Genomic DNA, 18,518 nt, shown 5'->3' on the forward strand with positions numbered 1-18,518 from the left:
TCCTCCCAATTTGGTGTCATCTGCAAACTTGATGAGTATGTTAAAAAGTACCAGGCCGAGCACCGAGCCCTGAGGTACCCCACTACTCACCTCCCTCCAGTCTGATGAAACACCATTGACAACAACTCTTTGTGCGTTTCTCTAACCAATTCCCTATCCACCTAACTATCTGAAAATCCAGATTGCAGTCCTTCAATTTAATCTAGATTGCAGCCCTCCAGGTTAGGAGTCAGCGTTCTTAACCACTACATACAGCTGGTTCTCTGGAGATCCCTTCTAGCTCTGTGGAGTCAGTTCGGTTCATAGAAATCAAAACACAATCTTTGGATCTGGAAACTGGGTTTGATTCACTCCCAGCCACTTGCAAGCTGCCGGGTGACCTTGAGCTAGTCACAGCCCTGATAGAAGCTGTTCTCAGAGAGCAGAAACATCAGGGCCTCTCCTGTCTGTTGTGGGAGGAGGAAGGGAAGGCGATTGTAAGCTGCTTTGAGACTCAGAGCAAGGTATAAAAACCAATTCTTCTCCTTCTTAATAATCTCTGTGATAAAGAAGTCTGTACATTTTAAAAGCATCAACTTCCTTCAGACGATGGATTTCTCAACCTATGATTGGAGCCCTGTTTTTTATTTGGCAGATTCTAGCCTAGCAGCACCGGAGAACCAAGGAGATTGGGGAGGTATCAGCAACTGAGAGTCAAAGTTCCCTTCCTGCTACTCAAGTGGGACGAGGGATCCTTGAGTCCTCCCATCCCCCTCTGGCCTCTTCTGCTGAAGACCAGCACAGACACCCTATGAAAATATTCTACATTGGGGTGTTGTTATCCTACCGTCAGGTCTTGTTCTCCAGGCCCGTCACTCCAGCCCAGACAAAATTGAATGTGGTAAGGAGGAGGGTTACAGTTCAGTTCAAAGGATGAGCAAGAGGGCCCCCAATGGGAACTACAAGAGATGTTTTCTCTTAAATTCACGAGAGAAAAAAACATTTCTACAGTCCGAGACCAGCAGTGGAATTGTCTGTCTAAGGAGGTGGTGCGCTCCCCCTCACTGGGAGTCTCAAAGCAGCGGCTGGACAGATACCTCTCTTGGATGCTTATGGCTGATCCGCCACTGAGCAGGGGGTGGGACTAGATGGCCCATATGGCCCCCTCCCACAGTAGGGTTCTATGATTCTATGAGGGAGTTCCCCAAGAGAGACAGATACAGGACAGGCCTGAGACATTTGCTAAAGGCTGTGTGACAACCAACTTGATGCACAATAATCCTTTCAAAGAGAAACTGCTGGTTGGCATTCTTCATTCAGGGGGTAATGGATACCTGCCAAGGCTGGATTCGCTCATGTTCTCGTCTCCTTCCTCCAACACTCGTTGTCCTCTCAGACCTGGAGGAGTAGGCATCATGTAATGCTTGTGCCACCGCCTGGATGGAGGAGTAAACATTGCAGGCCCTGGGGGGCAGAAGTTCTTTGAGGACCTCCCAGGGCCTGTCTTGCAGCCCCTCTTTCTCCCTGTACCTCCGGCCCCATCTCCCAGACAAAACGGTTGTTGTGGAGACAGGATCAAATCCTTTTCCCACAAACTCCTCAACAAGAGGGTGACATGCTTGTGAATAGAGAGACATCCTTCTTTTCTTTTTCTGGGTCTCGACGGAGAGAGATCCATGCATAGGGAACAGGTCCATGGGAGGGATACATGCCAAGGTATGCAGATTGTCCAGTAAAAGATTTGTGATCCAAATTTTACCTAGTCTGACATCCATGGCATTTTCAGTATCTATAATTTGTTTTTCAAGATACATTAAGAGGAAAAAATTTCCATAGAACACAAATACATTGACTTGGTCTTGACTGAGGAATGACCTCAAGCGTTGCCTTCTTTCTGTTGACCAAGAATTTGAATAAAGGCCCTCAAAGGATACCCTCTCTTCAAAGGCAATGCAGATGCCGCTCCTGAGCATGAGAGGGGTCAAGGTGCCCTTGAACTTTTCCCCACTGTCAGTGTCTGAAGAAAGGAGACCAACCCACGTCCATCGGAAGTACAGGAGCAGCCTGACCATTCCCCAGTATTGGACTTCTTCTGTGGGAACCAGTTGGTAGAAAAAAGGAAACTGAGTGTTATCCTTAAAAACAATCAAATCCGAATCATGACTGACCTAATGGGGAAAAGGACACATTCTGAATTCATCACATTCAATAAATGTCAATCAAAAGCAAAGTACCTCATACAGCTTTATAATGATGATGATCCGGAAAAAACCCTACAACGGCAGGGATCCATTTCATCCCAGACCTTTTCTGAGAGAGATTTCTTCCTCTGTAGGGGTCCATTTCTGCAGGCGGAGGGATCTGACCTTCCAGCATCCAAATTGGAGGTGGGATTCTGTCCTACGTTTGAACTTATCCCCTAACAACCCAAGACATGCAACCCTCACCAGATCATTGGTGAAGAATCCCTGGAAACAACATTGAAGTTTTAATTAGAAGAGATCCCTTCTGTGTACTGAGACTCAATCCAAATTACATTGATATACAAACTTCTTCCTCACAAAATATCTTTTGCTCCAAAGGGCTCTTCCAAAGACTGTCCCTTCCTGCAGAGAGAGTTTCACTTTGTCTCCCTGCTGCTTCCTAACTCAAAAACGTATGTTCCAAAATCTTGTAAAATCATCTAGAGGGATGCAGATGGAACACCAGAGGACCTGAATCTTCTCTCACATCCCTCTCAACTCTTCAGAAAGTTAGTTTTGAGCTATACCAGAAACATTTAGAAATCCACCCATGTTTCTTCCGAGACACTGCCCCTTTCTTGATTCATACCTCAGGGATTTTGTAGGTGCTCAAGAGTGTTGAAATGTAATTGGAGATGGCAGAATGAGATGATTCAAGAACAGCCAAGAGATTATTCTGTCTGCCACATTTGTAGTTTGGAACAGTCTTCTGGGCAGAGTGTAGCATGTCTATCAAAGCCACATAACTCAGACTGGCATGCACAGTGTTCTCATAGATGGTGTAGCCCAGCGTTAAATTTTTCAGTAAGAGCCTGGGATTTTGGTTGACCTCTTGAATGGCTAAAGAGAAGGCAAGGAGGTGCCATTGCAATGTTAATTGCCTGCCAAAAAACACATATAAATATCACGTAAAAGTGGGTCTTGCTGAGGCCTTACCTGGCATATTCTGATGGTTTGCAGTGATGATCACAATAACTGAGTTAATAGGTGGCAGCCAGGAAAGAGAATATGTATGAGCACAGTTGAAGCTGTCGTTTAGTGAAGAAGACCTCTGCCCCATCAAAGTCAGGACTGTCTGCAAATATTGAGAAGCCGATTCTGCACGGGGACAACGCCCCGACATACCGCTCATCCGGAGAAACTCCTCTCCCCACATGACTTCGACCCCGGCCAAGAGCTTCCCCGCCACCAGCCTGACTCAGCTATGGGGAAGTTGTAGAACAGGGAAACGCATATATCTCCAGCTTTCCCGTAGGGAGCCAGGGCTCCAATGGGGCCTCTGCCAATGCATGGCCGGGTGTCAGAAGACAGTCAGGAACCATGATGGGCCTTTGAGATGCACTACCATCCAGCAACCTTGTGTGTCTGCAGTGCTTCTGGCCACATGGGGAAAAGGGCGGCGTGTGATGGAAGGAAACTCTGAACCACGTCCTCCCAGTGGAAACGCCGGTAGGCAGCCCGATGTTATGCCCTCGGTGCAGAATTCGCCACAGTGGTTCTCCAGGATCTCAGGTTGAAGTCTTTCATGTCATAGGCTGCCTGGTCCTTTATAACTGGAGATGCCAGGGATTGAACCTGGGCCCTTCTGCATGCAAAGCAGAGGCTCCTTGACTAAGCCACAGTCCCTGCCTGTCCTGGTACATGGATGGTATATTTTCCAGTACCCTTAGGGGCAGTATCCCAGTGCTGGGGTACCTGCCGAAATGCAGTATCTATACTATAATCTTACTATAATCATTGCAGCTTTGATTTATTTAAAGTTAGGTACACCAGGGCTGCCCGGCTAATCAAAGGGGGGTTGAAATTTCACCTGAAAGATCTTCTCTCAAATAACAACTGGAAATCTGACCTTGCCCTTTGAAGAAAAGCAAGTCCCCCTGATTCGAACAGAAGGGATGGGGCTTCCATCCTCCCCCCACTCATTCTGCGAGGACACTCATCGGATCCTCATTTTCTCTCGAAGGAATAAAGCTTAGAAATCACCTTGCTGGGGCTCTTGGCTAGCTGTTCATTTTGGTGTTCAAAGACCTATTACACACATTTCATTGTTTCCCCAAGGACTGCCTTACCGGTGATATTTTACATAGGGAGGCTCCCTGAAGGTTGGCCATGGAAGTTCCTTAAGCACAAAAGTGGTAAGGCCAGCAATGAGGTGGTCTCCTCTGCGGAAGAAATTCAAGGGTTCAGGCTCATCCCTGGTCCCAGTGAATGGGCATTTGGCACTCTCCACCCTGCAGGCTGGAAGAAGCATCAAGAAAAGGCGAAGCAAGACCATTCTTGCCTCTGTGCACCTTTCCCCCTTCCCAGAGATGGCTGTCTGAGACTGACAGGAGTTGACCCTGGTAAGACAACGGCTGCTGTCACTGGAAGGGATCACAAGCCTCACACTGACAGTGTCCCCTCCTGCCAGATAACCCTTGAACATACCGGGAGAAAAGTCTTTTATGCCCCAGACTTTCCTTCCTCTTGCAAGACATTACATTACCCTGCTGTTTCTCATGTTTACATTACTACTTTCAGAGTGAACCTTTGAGAAATCCCTTGAGCTTTGCTGGTCTACAGAATAAATCACCATGATATGGATAATTATAAGGGGAAGAATCTGCCCTGGCCTGGACTCTGTGTTTGACCACCTGTGCCGAGAGGGAGAAAACATGTTTCCAAGAAGAGGCAATTGAGTTAGGCCTAACTTTCAGGGTGAAATAACTTTCAGAAGAGGTCGGCATGGAACAAGTTCTGACCAGGGTAATGGGAGGCTGGGTTAAGACCCGGGGTCGTTTGCTTTCCCACTGGCTGCCACAAGAACCACACCAGGTAACAGTAGAGTCATGACCCTAGAATCAGAGCTCACCTTGAGTATCCATCAGCCAGAGGAGCTTAGTGCTGCTAGAGAAAGGAGGACCCTTTTAGCCACCAGGAATGGCCAGTTTCCACCTTGAGGAGCAGATGAGAAGGATCCAAATTCCAATCAGGTAAGCAGGCCACAAGCCATGTAAAGATTTAAAGGTCAAAACTAGTACCTTGAACCTGATCCAGAAGCAGCCAATGGAGATGTTTTAGCAAAGGCTGAACATGGGCCCTCCAGAGTGATCTGGCCAAGACCCGTACCGCCGCATTCTGCAGTAGTTGCAATTTCCGGGTCAGAGACAAAGGTAGGCCAGCATCGAGTGAGTTACAGAAGGTTCACTAGATTAGAAGTTCGCACTCCTAACCACGACACCAAGCTGGCTCGGAGACAGTCTTGCTGGTACAAGGGCCCACTAGATTGCTGCCTGCTCAGTGATTTTGCTGGGGACAGTGCAGGTGGGGGAGGAGTCAGGCCTAGAAGGGCCAGCTCTTCCCTACACACACTAGCCTGTTCCAGCATGGCAGTCGATGGCGCCCACAGCGTAAAAGGGAAGGAGGAAGCTATCCGCATTCCCTTGCAGCAGGGCATCAGAGGCCCTAAACTGAACAAGGCCCAGGAATGGGACGGACCGATGGTAACATCACACGTAAGTGGGGATTAGCCCCACTGCCATGTGAGCACCAACCTGGCCTATCCCCCTGTGGCGGAACCGGCCACCTGCTTGCCAGATGCCAAGTCTGTGGGCCCTGTTCCAGCCCTCCACTCCTTCCTTGGGTGGGGCCTCTCTCTTCTGGTCTGTCACTGCCACCACTCACTGACTGCAATACTTCTTCCCGAGGGACACTGAGACCCCCTCGGCTGGGTTCTTGGGTTAAAACCATCAATGTTTGGGCCCCCCCTGGAGAGTTGGCAACCACCCAGTTTTGCCTTGTTTTCCTCCCCTGCCCCCCCCCCCAACACATTAGTAGTACCAGAGTAGGTGGTCCAAAGCACCAGCCACTTGGTTATATGCAAAAAAAGTTTATTCAACTATTTACACTAAGTGATAAATTTACACTCCCTCCTGCACAACAAATGGAATCAAGCTGAAGCACTTATACACCCTCCCTACTGAATACAGGGAGAGGCTCCTGTGGACACTTGCCTGCCAGGCTCACTGCCCACCTTCTTGGTGCCTGCTTCTCCAGTGGCCAGGCCAGGCCCTGCCCCTCAACTAGAGTTCTTGCAAACATTTTATTCCTTGCTGGGTCACTGTAACCCTGAGTCCACTAGAGGGAGATAGAGAGTTGGGGTATTCCTTTTAAGGAAGAAAAGGCGCAATTTCCCCGGAAGGATTGGAAGCCTGAAGCTGCAGGGAGAAGCCCTCTGTCCTCAGAAGCACTCCTCTGTTTGAAAACTATATATTAAGACTTTAGGTAGGAAAGGTTATTACACTAATTACTGGAAGGGGGGACTGTGTTTATATCAATTGTCTGTCATTCAGGATTTTGATTGTTGTGGGGAATGTTTGAAATGAATGTTATATGAAATGTCCCCACAAGGATTGGAGGCCTGAAGCTGCAGGGAGAAGCCCTCTCCCCAGGGAAGCACTCCTTGGTATGAAAACTATTAATATTTTAAGTAAGGAACCCTGAATGAAAAGATACCAGAGACTTCTGTGAAGGACATGTTCCAAGACAGTACAGCTGCAAGTTGGTGCTTCTTGAAAAGACTGCCTGGACAGAAGTCAGAACGACTGAGGCCCTGGTCTGCCCAAATACAACAGGCCTGAATTGTGAAGCCTTGGTTGCTGTTAGATGTGTTGAATATTGTTCCAAACATGATATCTGTTGAAGTTGGGTTATACCCAGCATCACAAGGTGGGAATCAGTCATGGAGTGCCAGATTGAGGTAATGGTTAGGAGTGCGGACTTCTAATGTGGCGTGCTGGGTTCCATTGTGCGCTCCCCCACATGCAGCCAGCTGGGTGACCTTGGGCTCGCCACAGCACTGATAAAACTGTTCTGACTGAGCAGTGATATCAGGGCTCTCTCAGCCTCACCTACCTCTCAGTGTGTCTGTTGTGGGGAGAGGAAAGGGAAGGCGACTGTAAGCCGTTTTGAGCCTCCTTTGGGTAGAGAAATGCGGCATATAAGAACCAACTCTTTGTCTTCTTCTCCATAGATGTGAACTCTCTCCCTTCTTCAATTAAAAAATAGTATTTTGACGTTGTTTAAACTGAATAGGTTACATGAACATGGCTCTTTATAGTTCACTCATGCGCAGAACTAACGGAAACACATGACATATCACAGAACCAGAAACAATTATTCTGTAAGAACCCATCCTACCTTCAGAGCCCGAGAAATCACGACCTCAAATGCAATACATCAAATGGCTAAGAGAATGTCAAGTGAGTTTCTCTTAACCGGCCCCATAGAAGGAAATTGTGCCCAGAACACTAAAGTGGAGGTCGTGGGAGACTCTAACCAAACCCATGGCAGAAAAGCTCCGTTTTGCAAGCCCTGCAGAATTCAGACAGTCTCATAAGGGTTGTTCGGGAGCTCATTCCACCAGGTAGGGGAAGGACTGAAACGGCCTTAGCCCTGGTCACCAGATTCATATCTGAAGACAGGAGAACCTTGTGGAGAGCATAAGGAGGTAGGCGGTCCTGTAGGTAAGCAGGGCACAAGCCATGTAAATATTTAAAGGTCAAAACTAGTACCTTGAACCTGATCCAGAAGCAGCCAATGGAGATGTTTTAGCAATGGCTGAACATGGGCCCTCCAGAGTGATCTGGCCAAGACCCGTACAGCCGCATTCTGCAGCAGTTGCAATTCCCGGGTCAGAGACAAAGGTAGGCCAGCACTGAGTGAGTTACAGAAGTCTAATCTAGAAGCGACAGCTGCATGGATCACAGATTCCATAAGTCTCCATGAGCAGACGATAATATGTCCCTCACCCAAACAGGGAGGGGGTGCCATCCTCAGCTGAGCCTTCAAGGTATGGTGGTTTGTCCAAGGACGGCGTTGTTAGCCGTTTGTGTCTGATGCAATTCATACATTCAAGTGTTTGGTGCAACTTTCTTTAATATTCAATCATTTCAATCATTTCAAAAATTCTCCAATCTATTGCCCACAAACTTAAACATAAACTTGAATGATCCTTGCCTGGGATACAAAGTCAGAGGGCTGATTCTCTGTCATTCATTGATTTGTTCATTCGTTCGTTTGTTCATTCGTTACAATAATGTGCCACCCTTCCCTGTGGTTCAGGGTGGTTCTCAGGGAATGGAAAAGAACAATGCATCAAATTCATTTTTTGCGCCAAATAGAAATACAGCAAAGGTAACAACAACGACAACAACAATAGGAAATAACAGTTTTACAGGATAAAAAGCAAACGGGTCTATGGTTCAGTTCAGGGACAAGGATTCCTGGGAGCGAGCATCAGGGGCCAGCGGGTATTGCTGCTTCCGGTCAAAATCAAACAAATGCCTGCCAGAAGAGTTCGTTATAAGATTAAATAACAATTTCAGTAATGTCATTACCGTACAGTAGTCTAGAGTTTAGGAGAATGTGCTGCTTTGAAATAGACCAAGAAACTCTTGATTTCAAACATGCTGGTCCTAACAGGGATGCATTGGAGACATAAAATCAGTGGTAGTGGCAGCATTACCCATGCTGCAGTGAGTCACAATTAGATGCCACTGCCCTTTCCTGCCATTGGTTGACCGAGCTCCATCAAAAGATTACCATCTCTTCATGTTCATTGCTTTGAGGAATGTGAGCGGGTGGGAAAGTCTTAATAGAGCTGTTCAAAATAAACAAATGAATGAGACAGCAGGTAATCTTCCACAAATGTCCCCTCATCCAACACTCAAACTCATACAAGACAAGAAGTTCTATAATATTCAAAAGGATACAGGAACACAAATCAACTGGGAAGCAGGGTGAGCTTTAAACAAGTATTATGGAATATAGATGTTGTCATAGCTATAGTGTAAACGTCATGATTTGTGACTCCCAAGCTGGATGTGAAGAAAATTTCCTTCAGTATAACGGCTGAGAGTTAAATTGTAAGTCCATTTCACAGAGAACACAGGTTTAAAGTGAAAAATATCTCCAGAGATTCAACTTCCATCTTGACCTTTCATCCTGAGATGGTCCTTGATATTCAGACCAGACTTCATTACAATGACGTAACATTTGGGGAGGAAGATGCAGCCCAGCAGCCCAGCACTGGAGGCCAAGATGGAGAAGACCTGCACGGCAACCATGTATTTCCCCTTGGTGCTCAGGTAGGTGGGCACAAAGGACACCCAAACACTGCAGAAGACCAGCATGCTGAAGGTGATCAGCTTGGCTTCGTTGAAGGCCCCAGGAAGCTTCCTGGCCAGGAAGGCCACTGTGAAGGAGATGGCAGCCAGGAAGCCCATGTAGCCCAAGGCACCATAAAACATGGCCACAGACCCCTCATTGCATTGCAATATAATCTGTCCATGCTGGGAGTGCATATCACACTCTGGGAAAGGGGGAGAGATGCCCAGCCAGAGGGCACAGAAGCCAATCTGAACAGTGGAACAAGAAAGGACAATGGACTTTGCCAGACTCTTCCCCACCCATTTCCTCATCCTGTTCCCTGGCTGGGTGGCCATGAAGGCCACCACCACAGTGATCGTTTTAGCCAGCACTGAAGAGACAGCAACTGAGAAGATGGTGCAGAAGGCTGTTTGTCGGAGAAGGCAGGTCACCCTCCTTGGCTGACCGATGAATAGAAGGCAGGACAGGAAAGAAAGCAGGAGTGAGATGAGAAGAATGTAGGTGAGGTCTCGGTTGTTGGCTTTGACTATCGGTGTGTCCATATATTGAATGAATATTCCTAGAATTACAAGTGTGGCTATGGACAAGAGCAGGACCAAAACGATGAAGGTAACTCCCAAATTCTCCTCATAAGAAAGGAAAGTCACCTCCTTGGGAATGCACTGAGTGTGGTCAGGATTGGGATACTGATCTTCTGGGCATCTGGTGCAACTTTTTGCATCTGGAAAGGAAAAGGAGAGACTTCAGCATCATATTGATCTAATTCATATCCACCACAATGTGGACTCCTTTGCAATCCATAGAGCGAAATTTCATCAGGGTAAGATTTGGGGTTTTTCTACCTTTATACTAATAACTGTCCGTTCTCTCTTTGGATTTCGTTGTTACTGGTGTAGAATGTCACCAAGAGGACCTGAAGGATCTACAGGTAACAGGATCCATGTAAAAATGCTTACAGTTTTGTCTTCAAACTCCAGTGAAGCCTCAATTGCCCAAGAGAACTGACTGTCATGGATGCCTTCCTGGTACAGCCAGGTGCTCTTCACTTGACTCCTCTCTGATCCCCACCCTCGGATTCTAGGCCAGTGGGCTTTTCTGTACTCCCCCCTTCCCCCTGCTCATCCCACAGTTCATAGCCTACACCAGGGGTAGTCAAACTGCGGCCCTCCAGATGTCCTTGGACTACAATTCCCATGAGGCCATGCCAGCATTCACTGGAGGGCCACAGTTTGACTAACCCTGGACACAGTTGGCTTTCCCGCTGTGGGGAGAATTCCTTATCGCACTCCATCCTTGGTTCCCCCTGATTGTCTTCCTTCAAGCCTGTCCTTCCCGGAAACCAAAGCAATACACGGGGAAATTACTTTAACTCCTCTGCAGATCAAAGGACGCTCTGATCCTACTGTCCTGTGTGAATGCCCGATTCCCACCTATGCTTGTCTCTTGCCTTGCCCCTTTCCCACGGCCCAGGTATATAGGTCTTGCCGCCCCCTACCACGATGTCTCCGTCAAAGTTTCCTGTCTGTGAACATGTGCAGAGAATAGACTGTATTGGCGGAACTTTTCCAATAAAGACTTTATTCTTAAAGCTTCATCCTGAAGCCCGGGAGTGATATCTGTGGAGTGAGATTGCTGTGGTTCAACCGCTTGGCTCCTGACAGTGCCCCCCTATATATAGGCCCCGGGGGGCTTTTCCTTCTTGTCTCTTCCGATGCTCTATTCTACCTGCCATGCTTGATCTCTAAGTTGCTTTAAATAATCCTTAAATAAAGACCATTCCCTCACATAGGATGTGTGTTGATCTGTCCCAATGAAGAGAACTGATATGAGCCTCCGGACTAGCTCGTGGTTGTTGACAATGACCCTGCAAATGAAGGACATTGTAGGGCATTGTAGGGCATTGAAGGACATTGTAGGGCATTGTAGGGCATTGGAAACAACCATGAATGACACTGAAAGCCACAAAGGCTGATGGAGATGAAGTGCTCTTCACACTCACCAACAATTACCCAGAAGCGTCTCCCCAGGAGATCTGTTGGAGAAAGACAGTTTGGTGTAATGGTTAGGAGTGTGGACTTCTATTCTCACAAGCTGGGTTCAATTCTGCACTCCCCCAAATGCAGACAGTTGGGTGACCTTAGGGTTCATAGGACTGATAAAGCTGTTCTGACCGAGCAGGAATATCAGGGCTCGGTCAGCCTCACCTCCCTCACAGCGGGTCTGTTGTGGGAAGGGGAAAGGGAAGGTGAATATAAGCCCCTTTGAGACTCCTTTGGGTAAAGAAAAGCGCCATATAAGAACCAACGCTACTACTTCTTCTTCTTTCCTTTGAAAACTGGAAAAGAAAAGTTAGTGCATGAAATTCTAGAACAATGCTGAAAAAATAAAAAACTGACCCTTGGCTGATCCTGCGTTGAGCAGGGGGGTTGGACTAGATGGCCTGTATGGCCCCTTCCAACTCTATGATTCTATGACGCCCTTTTCCCCCCTCACCCACCTTCCTGAGAGGAGATGGTTCCTTCCCCACACAGAGAACAGTCAAAGCAGCAAATGGGCTTCCCTTCCAGGGCCACCTTCACATATCCAGGGAGGCAGCTGTTGGCACACCTGGAATCAGGCATCCTCTGCAGACATAGACAAGGAGCGTTATCCGGGGAAAGGAGATCTCATTCACTGGGGAAGGGCAATTTTGAAAGTTTTATGAAGGCGGATATGATGAAATGGTCCATTATCACTGGCAACTGTTGATAACTGTTGTCTAAAATTAAATGCTCAGAAGACTCTCAAGCAGGTTTCATGGATTAAACTAAATAGATGTTTAGACCTTACACAACCAGTCTCCCCACCTCCTTATACCAGGGGGGCCACACAATAGCAGCCTGATCCATGGACAGCTTCATCTCCCCGGAGGTCTCTCTTTCGATGCTCCCAACTTTGACGCTCCGGAAGGAAAGGTTGCGCAAGATGATCATGTTCACAATGTCCAAGTTGGCTTCCGGGCCCCCGTTTTCACCCCAATCGATTCCACCCACAGAAGAGTTTTGAAACCGGTAGCGTCTCAGGAAAGGATGAAGCTAGAATCACCGAGAGAAGAACAGTGTTTAGAAGACAGAAGACTCTTCTACGTACTCGTTGCAGATTGATCCATTTGCAGCTTTATGGTACACACACAAACACAGACAATTGATCTTAGCCAAAAGGCCAAGAAGCGATGCAGCTTGATAGGAAGCATCCTGGAAGATGGCTAATAGAATAACAATCTTTGGCCGATGAGCAGATGTGTTGTGTAAATAGGGGGGAACGCCAGGTCCCTCCTGTGATTGAGGTGCAGCCAGCCACACTATTTTCCAACTTTCACAGGAATGGGGGCATTCAGCTTTTCAGAAAGATGCAAAGGAGCGTTTTGTATTATTCCCAGCTGCAATTAAGTAGATATTAGCATTTAGGAGGAGGGCCCGATCTGTATGTATAACCATTCTGCCTGCTTCACTGTATGTTTTGTAGTATTACGTGCTTCCTGTGAGTAACCCTGCTTTACGAGAAATAAGTGGTAGCAAAAAATGGTGGTTTATGCTGGTTAAAAGAAATCCACCCCCAGAGACCCTGGACCAACCAAGACTTTTTCCAATCATGATGTCTATTCTGAAGGCCTTACTTTTTGGGAAGAATAATTAAATTGAGCATAGATGTGTTTCTGGAATTTAGTTTTAAGTTTTCTGCATTGTGCAGGGGGATTTCTTAATCTATGATCGGAGCCCTGTTTTTTATTTGGCAGATGTAGTCTAGCAGCACCTGAGAACCAAGAAGATTGGGGAGGTATCAGCAACTGAGAGTCAAAGTTCCCTTCCTGCTACTCAAGTAGGACGAGGGATCCTTCAAGCCTCCCATCCCCCTCTCGGCTCTTCTGCTGAAGACACCCTATGAAAATATTCTACATTGGGGTGTTGTTATCCTACCGTCAAGTCTTGTTCTCCAGGCCCGTCACTCCAGCCCAGAGAAAACTGAATGTGGTAAGGAGGAGGATTACAATTCAGTTAAAAAGATGAGCAATAGGGCCCCCAATGGGAACTACAGGAGATATTTTCTCTTAAATTCACCAGAGAAAAAACATTTCTACAGTCCGAGACCAGCAGTGGAATTGTCTGTCTAAGGAGGTGGTGTGCTCCCCCTCACTGGGAGTCTCAAAGCAACGGCTGGACAGATACTTATCTTGGATGCTTATGGCTGATCCTCCACTGAGCAGGGGGTGGGACTAGATAGCCCATATGGCCCTCTTGCACAGTAGAGTTCAATGATTGCAAGAGGGAGTTCCCCAAGAGAGACAGATACAGGACGGGGCTGAGACATTTGCTAAAGTCTGTGTGACAACCAACTTAGACCAGATGCACAATAATCCTTTCAAAGAGAAACTGCTGGTTGGTATTCTTCATTCAGGGGGTAATGGATACCTGCCAAGGCTGGATTCGCTCATGTTCTCCTCTTCTTCCTCCAGCCCTCGTTGTCCTCTCAGACCTGGAGGAGTAGACATCATGTAATGCTTGTGCCACCGCCTGGATGGAGGAGTAAACATTGCAGGCCCTGGGGGGCAGAAGTTCTTTGAGGACCTCCCAGGGCCTGTCTTGCAGCCCCTCTTTCTCCCTGTATCTCCGGCAGCCTCCTTGGCACAAAATGGGCTTTGAGTAGACAGGATCAAATTCTTTTTCCACAAACTCCTCAACAAGAGGGTGACATACTTGTGAATAGAGAGACATCCTTCTTTTCTTTGTCTGGGTCTTGATGGAGAGAGATCCATGCATAAGGAACACCTCAGCGCGGGAGTCACACGCCAAGCTAAACAGATTGTCCAGTAGAAGAGCTGTGATCCAAATTTTACCTAGTCTGACATCCATGGCATTTTCAATATCTATAATTTGTTTTTCAAGATACATTAAGAGGAAAAAATTTCCATAGAACACAAATACCTTAACTTGGTCTTGACTCAGGAATGACCTCAAGCGTTGCCTTCTTTCTGTTGACCAAGAATTTGAATAAATGCCCTCAATGGACACCCTCTCTTCAAAGGCAACGCAGATGCCGCTCCTGAGCATGAGAGGGGTCAAGGTGCCCTTGAATTTTTCCCCGCTGTCAGTGTCTGAAACAAAGAGACCAACCCACGTCCATCGGAAGTGCAGGAGCAGCCTGACAATTCCCCGGTATTGGACTTCTTCTGTGGGAACCAGTTGGTAAAAAAAAGGAAACTGAGTGTTATCCTTTAAAACAATCAAATCCGAATCATGACTGACCTAATGGGGAAAAGGAGACATTCTGAATTCATCACATTCAATAAATGTCAATCAAGACCAAAGTACCTCATACAGCTTTATAATGATGATCTGGAAAAAAAAACCTTCAATGGCAGGGATCCATTTCAGCCCAGACCTTTTCTGAGAGAGATTTCTCCCTTTGTAGGGGTCCATTTCAGTGGGGGAAGGGATCTGACCTTCCAAAGTGGAGTTGGGATTCTGTTCTATGGTTGAACTCATCCCCTAACAATCCAAGACTTGCAACCCTCACCATATCATAGGTCAAGAGGTTTTTGGGGCCTTTGGAGCTCCAGAATAGATTTCAGGCCCTTGCAAAGGAGGTGCAAGTGTCAACGAGGGAAGAGGTCTCAAAACAAAGTCTAAGACAAAGTGAAGAGGCCATGGGGATAGAAGGAAATGTTGTTGAGAAGGAGAAAAAAGGAGAGTACTGGTAATTGGAGACTCCCTACTAAGAGGAATGTATCATCATGTGGCTGGGCCCGACCCCCTAACCCGAGAGGTGCCAGGGGCGAAAATTAAAGACATTTCAGAACGGATGCCCAAACTCCTCAAATCTACGGATCGCTACCCATTTGTGATGGTCCATGTGGGAACGAATTACATGTCTGTGAATACCATCACTCCTATTAAAATAGACTATCAAGATCTAGGGAGGAAGCTCAAGCAAATGGGGGCACAAGTGGTATTCTCTTCAATCTTGCCTGTCAAGGGAAGAGGAATGCGTGTGAGAGGACGATAATGGAGGTGAATCAGTGGCTGCGTAGTTGGTGCCAGCAGGACGGATTTGGTTTCTGGGACCATGGGATAGGCTTTCTTGAAGAAGGCCTACTAGCACCTGATGGACTGCACTTGTAGAAGTTGGGGAAGAATGTGTTTGGGAGGAACCTGGGGAGATTCATCAGGAGAGTTTTAAACTGAAGCCACAAGGGGAAGGAGACGTTCAAAATAGGGAGTGTAAGGAAGGGGACCGATAGGGGGCAGCCCAACTGGGGAAGCCAACTCATAGGGAACCAAAAGTTAAAGGATTCAGATGCCTTTATAATAACGCCGAAGCATGGGTAATAAGAAGGAAGAGCTGAAACTTCTCATGCTGATGGAAAGGTATAATCTAGTAGGCATCATAGAAACTTGGTGGAATGATTCTCATGACTGGAATGTAATAGTGGATGGATATGAACTGTTCAGAAAAATCAGAATAGATCAAAGAGGTGGAGGAGTGGCACTGTATGTGAGGAAAGGGCTTACCTGTCAGGAAATTCTAGTGAAGGAGAGTATATCTCCAGTGGAAAGAATCTAGGTGAAAATAAGCGAAGGGAAAACAAACCGTGTGGTGGTTGGTGTCTGCTACCGACTGCCTGACCAACGAGAGGATGTGGATGCTGCACTTTGTGAGCAGCTTGGGAAAATATCCAAGCGGCAGGACCTTGTAATCATGAATGACTTCAATTTCCCAGATGTGTGCTGGGAAACAAACTCTGTGAAGAGTCCTCAGTCATGCAAGTTTCTGACCTGCCTGGCTGACAATTTCATTTATCAAATGGTAGATGAACCCACAAGAGGTTCAGCCATACGGGACTTAATACTGACCAACAGGCAAAATTTGGTGGATGGGGTGAAGGAGGTGGGGACCCTAGGGGGAAGTAACTATGTCCTCATAGAATTCCTCTTGAGATGGGGAGGCAAGGAAGCTTGTAGCCAGATGCGCATGTTGGATTTTCAAAGGCAAACTTTAATAAACTGAGAGACATGATGAGTGTCATACCATGGATGAAAATGCTGGAAGGGAAGGGAGCATGTGAAGGGTGGGCGCTACTCAAACAAGAGCTATTGCATGCTCAATCAATGACTATTCCAGAAATACGAAAACACTGCAGGAGCTCTAAGAAGCCTATTTGGATGAACAGAGAACTTCAAGAGGAACTAAGAAAGAAAAGGAAAATGTTCAGGAAATGGAGGGAAGGACAGAGCTCTAAAGAAGAGTACCTCCAGGTTACTAGGCACTGTAGATCAATCATCAGAAAGGCCAAAGCTGAGAGTGAGCTAAGATTGGCCAGGGAATCCCACTGTAACAAGAAAAGATTTTTCAGTTATGTGAGGAGCAAACGTAAAGTAAAGGAGGCAATAGGCCCACTGTTGGGTGCAGATGAACAAACTCTAACGGAAGATGCAGAGAAAGCAGAAAGGCTCAGTGCCTATTTTACATCTGTTTTTTCCCACAGGTCAAAGGGTTTAGAAACATCTAGAGATGGCAGTAGCCAAAGGATAGTGTCTCGCAGGTTGACATGGACAGAGAGGTTGTCGAGAGGCATTTAGCTGCACTGGATGAGTTCAAATCCCCTGGGCCGGATGAAATGTACCTGTAAGTGCTCAAAGAACTTTCCGGAGAACTTGCAGAACTCTTGTCCATCATCTTCGGGACCTCTTTAAGGACTGGAGATGTCCCAGAGGAAGAGAGCAAACGTTATTCCGATCTTCAAAAAAGGAAGGATGACCCGGAAAACTACAGACCAGTAAGTCTGACCTCTGTTGTGGGGAAGATAATGGAGCAGATATTAAAGGGAGCGATCTGCAAACATCTGGAGGACAATTTGGTAATCCAAAGAAGTCAGCATGGATTTGTCTCCAACAGGACCTGTCAGACCAACCTGGTTTACTTTTTTGACCAAGTAACAGGTTTGCTGGATCGTGGAAATTCGGTTGATGTCGTTTACTTGGATTTTAATAATGCTTTTGATAAGGTTCCCCATGATGTTCTGATGGATAAATTGAAGGACTGCAATCTGAATTATCAGATAGTTAGGTGGATAGGGAATTGGTTAGAGAACCGCACTCAAAGAGTTGTTGTCAATGGTGTTTCATCAGACTGGAGAGAAGTGAGTAGCGGGGTACCTCAGGGCTTGGTGCTCGATCTGGTACTTTTTAACATATTTATTAATGATCTAGACTAGATGAGGGGGTGGAGGGACTACTCATCGAGTTTGAAGATGACACCAAATTGGGAGGACTGGCAATTACTCCAGAAGACAGAGTTCAACGAGATCTAAACAAAATGGAAAAATGGGCAAGTGAGAACAAGATGCAGTTTAATAAAGATAAGTGTAAAGTTCTGCATCTGGGTCAGAAAAATGAAAAGCATGCCTACTGGATGGGGGATATGCTTCTAGGTAACACTGTGTGTGAACGAGACCTTGGGGTACTTATGGATTGTAAACTAAACATGAGCAGGCATTGTGATGCAGCGGTAAAAAAGGCAAATGCCATTTTGGGCTGTATCAACAGGGGCATCGCATCAAAATCACAAGTTGTCATAGTCCCATTGTATATGGCACTGGTCAGACCACCCCTGGAGTACTGAGGTTGAGAGAAGTAATTGAAAGGTTGTCACTTGGAGGAGGGCAGGATGCTGTTTCCGTTGGCTGCAGAGGAAAGGACGCGCCGTAATGGGTTTAAACTACAAGTACTAAGATATAGGCTAGATATCGGGGGGGGGGGGGAATACACAGACTAGATGGCCTGTATGGCCCCTTCCAACTCTGTGATTTTGTGAAGAATCCCTGGAAACAACATTGAAGTTTTAATTAGAAAAGATCCCTTCTGTGTACTTAGAATCAATCCAAATTACATTGATATACAAACTTCTTCTTCACAAAATATCTTTTGCTCCAAAGGGTTCTTCCAAAGACTGTCCCTTCCTGTAGAGAGAGTTTCACTTTGTCTCCGTGCTGCTTTCTAAGTAAAAAAAGTATGTTCCAAAATCTTGCAAAATCATCTACAGAGGGATGCAGATGGAACACCAGAGGACCTGAATCTTCTCTCACATCCCTTTCAACTCTACAGAAAGTTA

At 46.6% G+C, this 18,518-nt stretch overlaps 1 protein-coding gene across 1 annotated transcript; it reads right to left on the bottom strand.

The window, feature by feature from the left end:
* Positions 1 to 9,181: 9,181 nt before the first annotated feature.
* LOC143833861 (vomeronasal type-2 receptor 26-like) lies at positions 9,182 to 12,343 on the bottom strand. Its single transcript, XM_077330086.1, has 3 exons — positions 12,201 to 12,343; positions 11,381 to 11,403; positions 9,182 to 10,092 (listed from the first exon to the last, which is right to left on the bottom strand). The coding sequence occupies exons 1-3, from the start codon at positions 12,341 to 12,343 to the stop codon at positions 9,182 to 9,184; spliced, it is 1,077 nt and encodes a 358-aa protein (XP_077186201.1).
* Positions 12,344 to 18,518: the final 6,175 nt, after the last annotated feature.

The sequence above is a fragment of the Paroedura picta genome, chromosome 3 (genome assembly GCF_049243985.1).
Source record: "Paroedura picta isolate Pp20150507F chromosome 3, Ppicta_v3.0, whole genome shotgun sequence".
Taxonomy (NCBI): domain Eukaryota; kingdom Metazoa; phylum Chordata; class Lepidosauria; order Squamata; family Gekkonidae; genus Paroedura; species Paroedura picta.

Coding starts and splice junctions, on each gene's coding strand:
- LOC143833861 (XM_077330086.1), bottom strand. CDS start 12,343: ATGATCATCTTGCGCAACCTTTCCTTCCGGAGCGTCAAAGTTGGGAGC. Junction 11,404..12,200: donor GAGGTGGGGAGACTGGTTGT/GTAAGGTCTAAA, acceptor TTTCTCCAACAG/ATCTCCTGGGGAGACGCTTC. Junction 10,093..11,380: donor TCCTGGGGAGACGCTTCTGG/GTAATTGTTGGT, acceptor TTTCCTTTCCAG/ATGCAAAAAGTTGCACCAGA.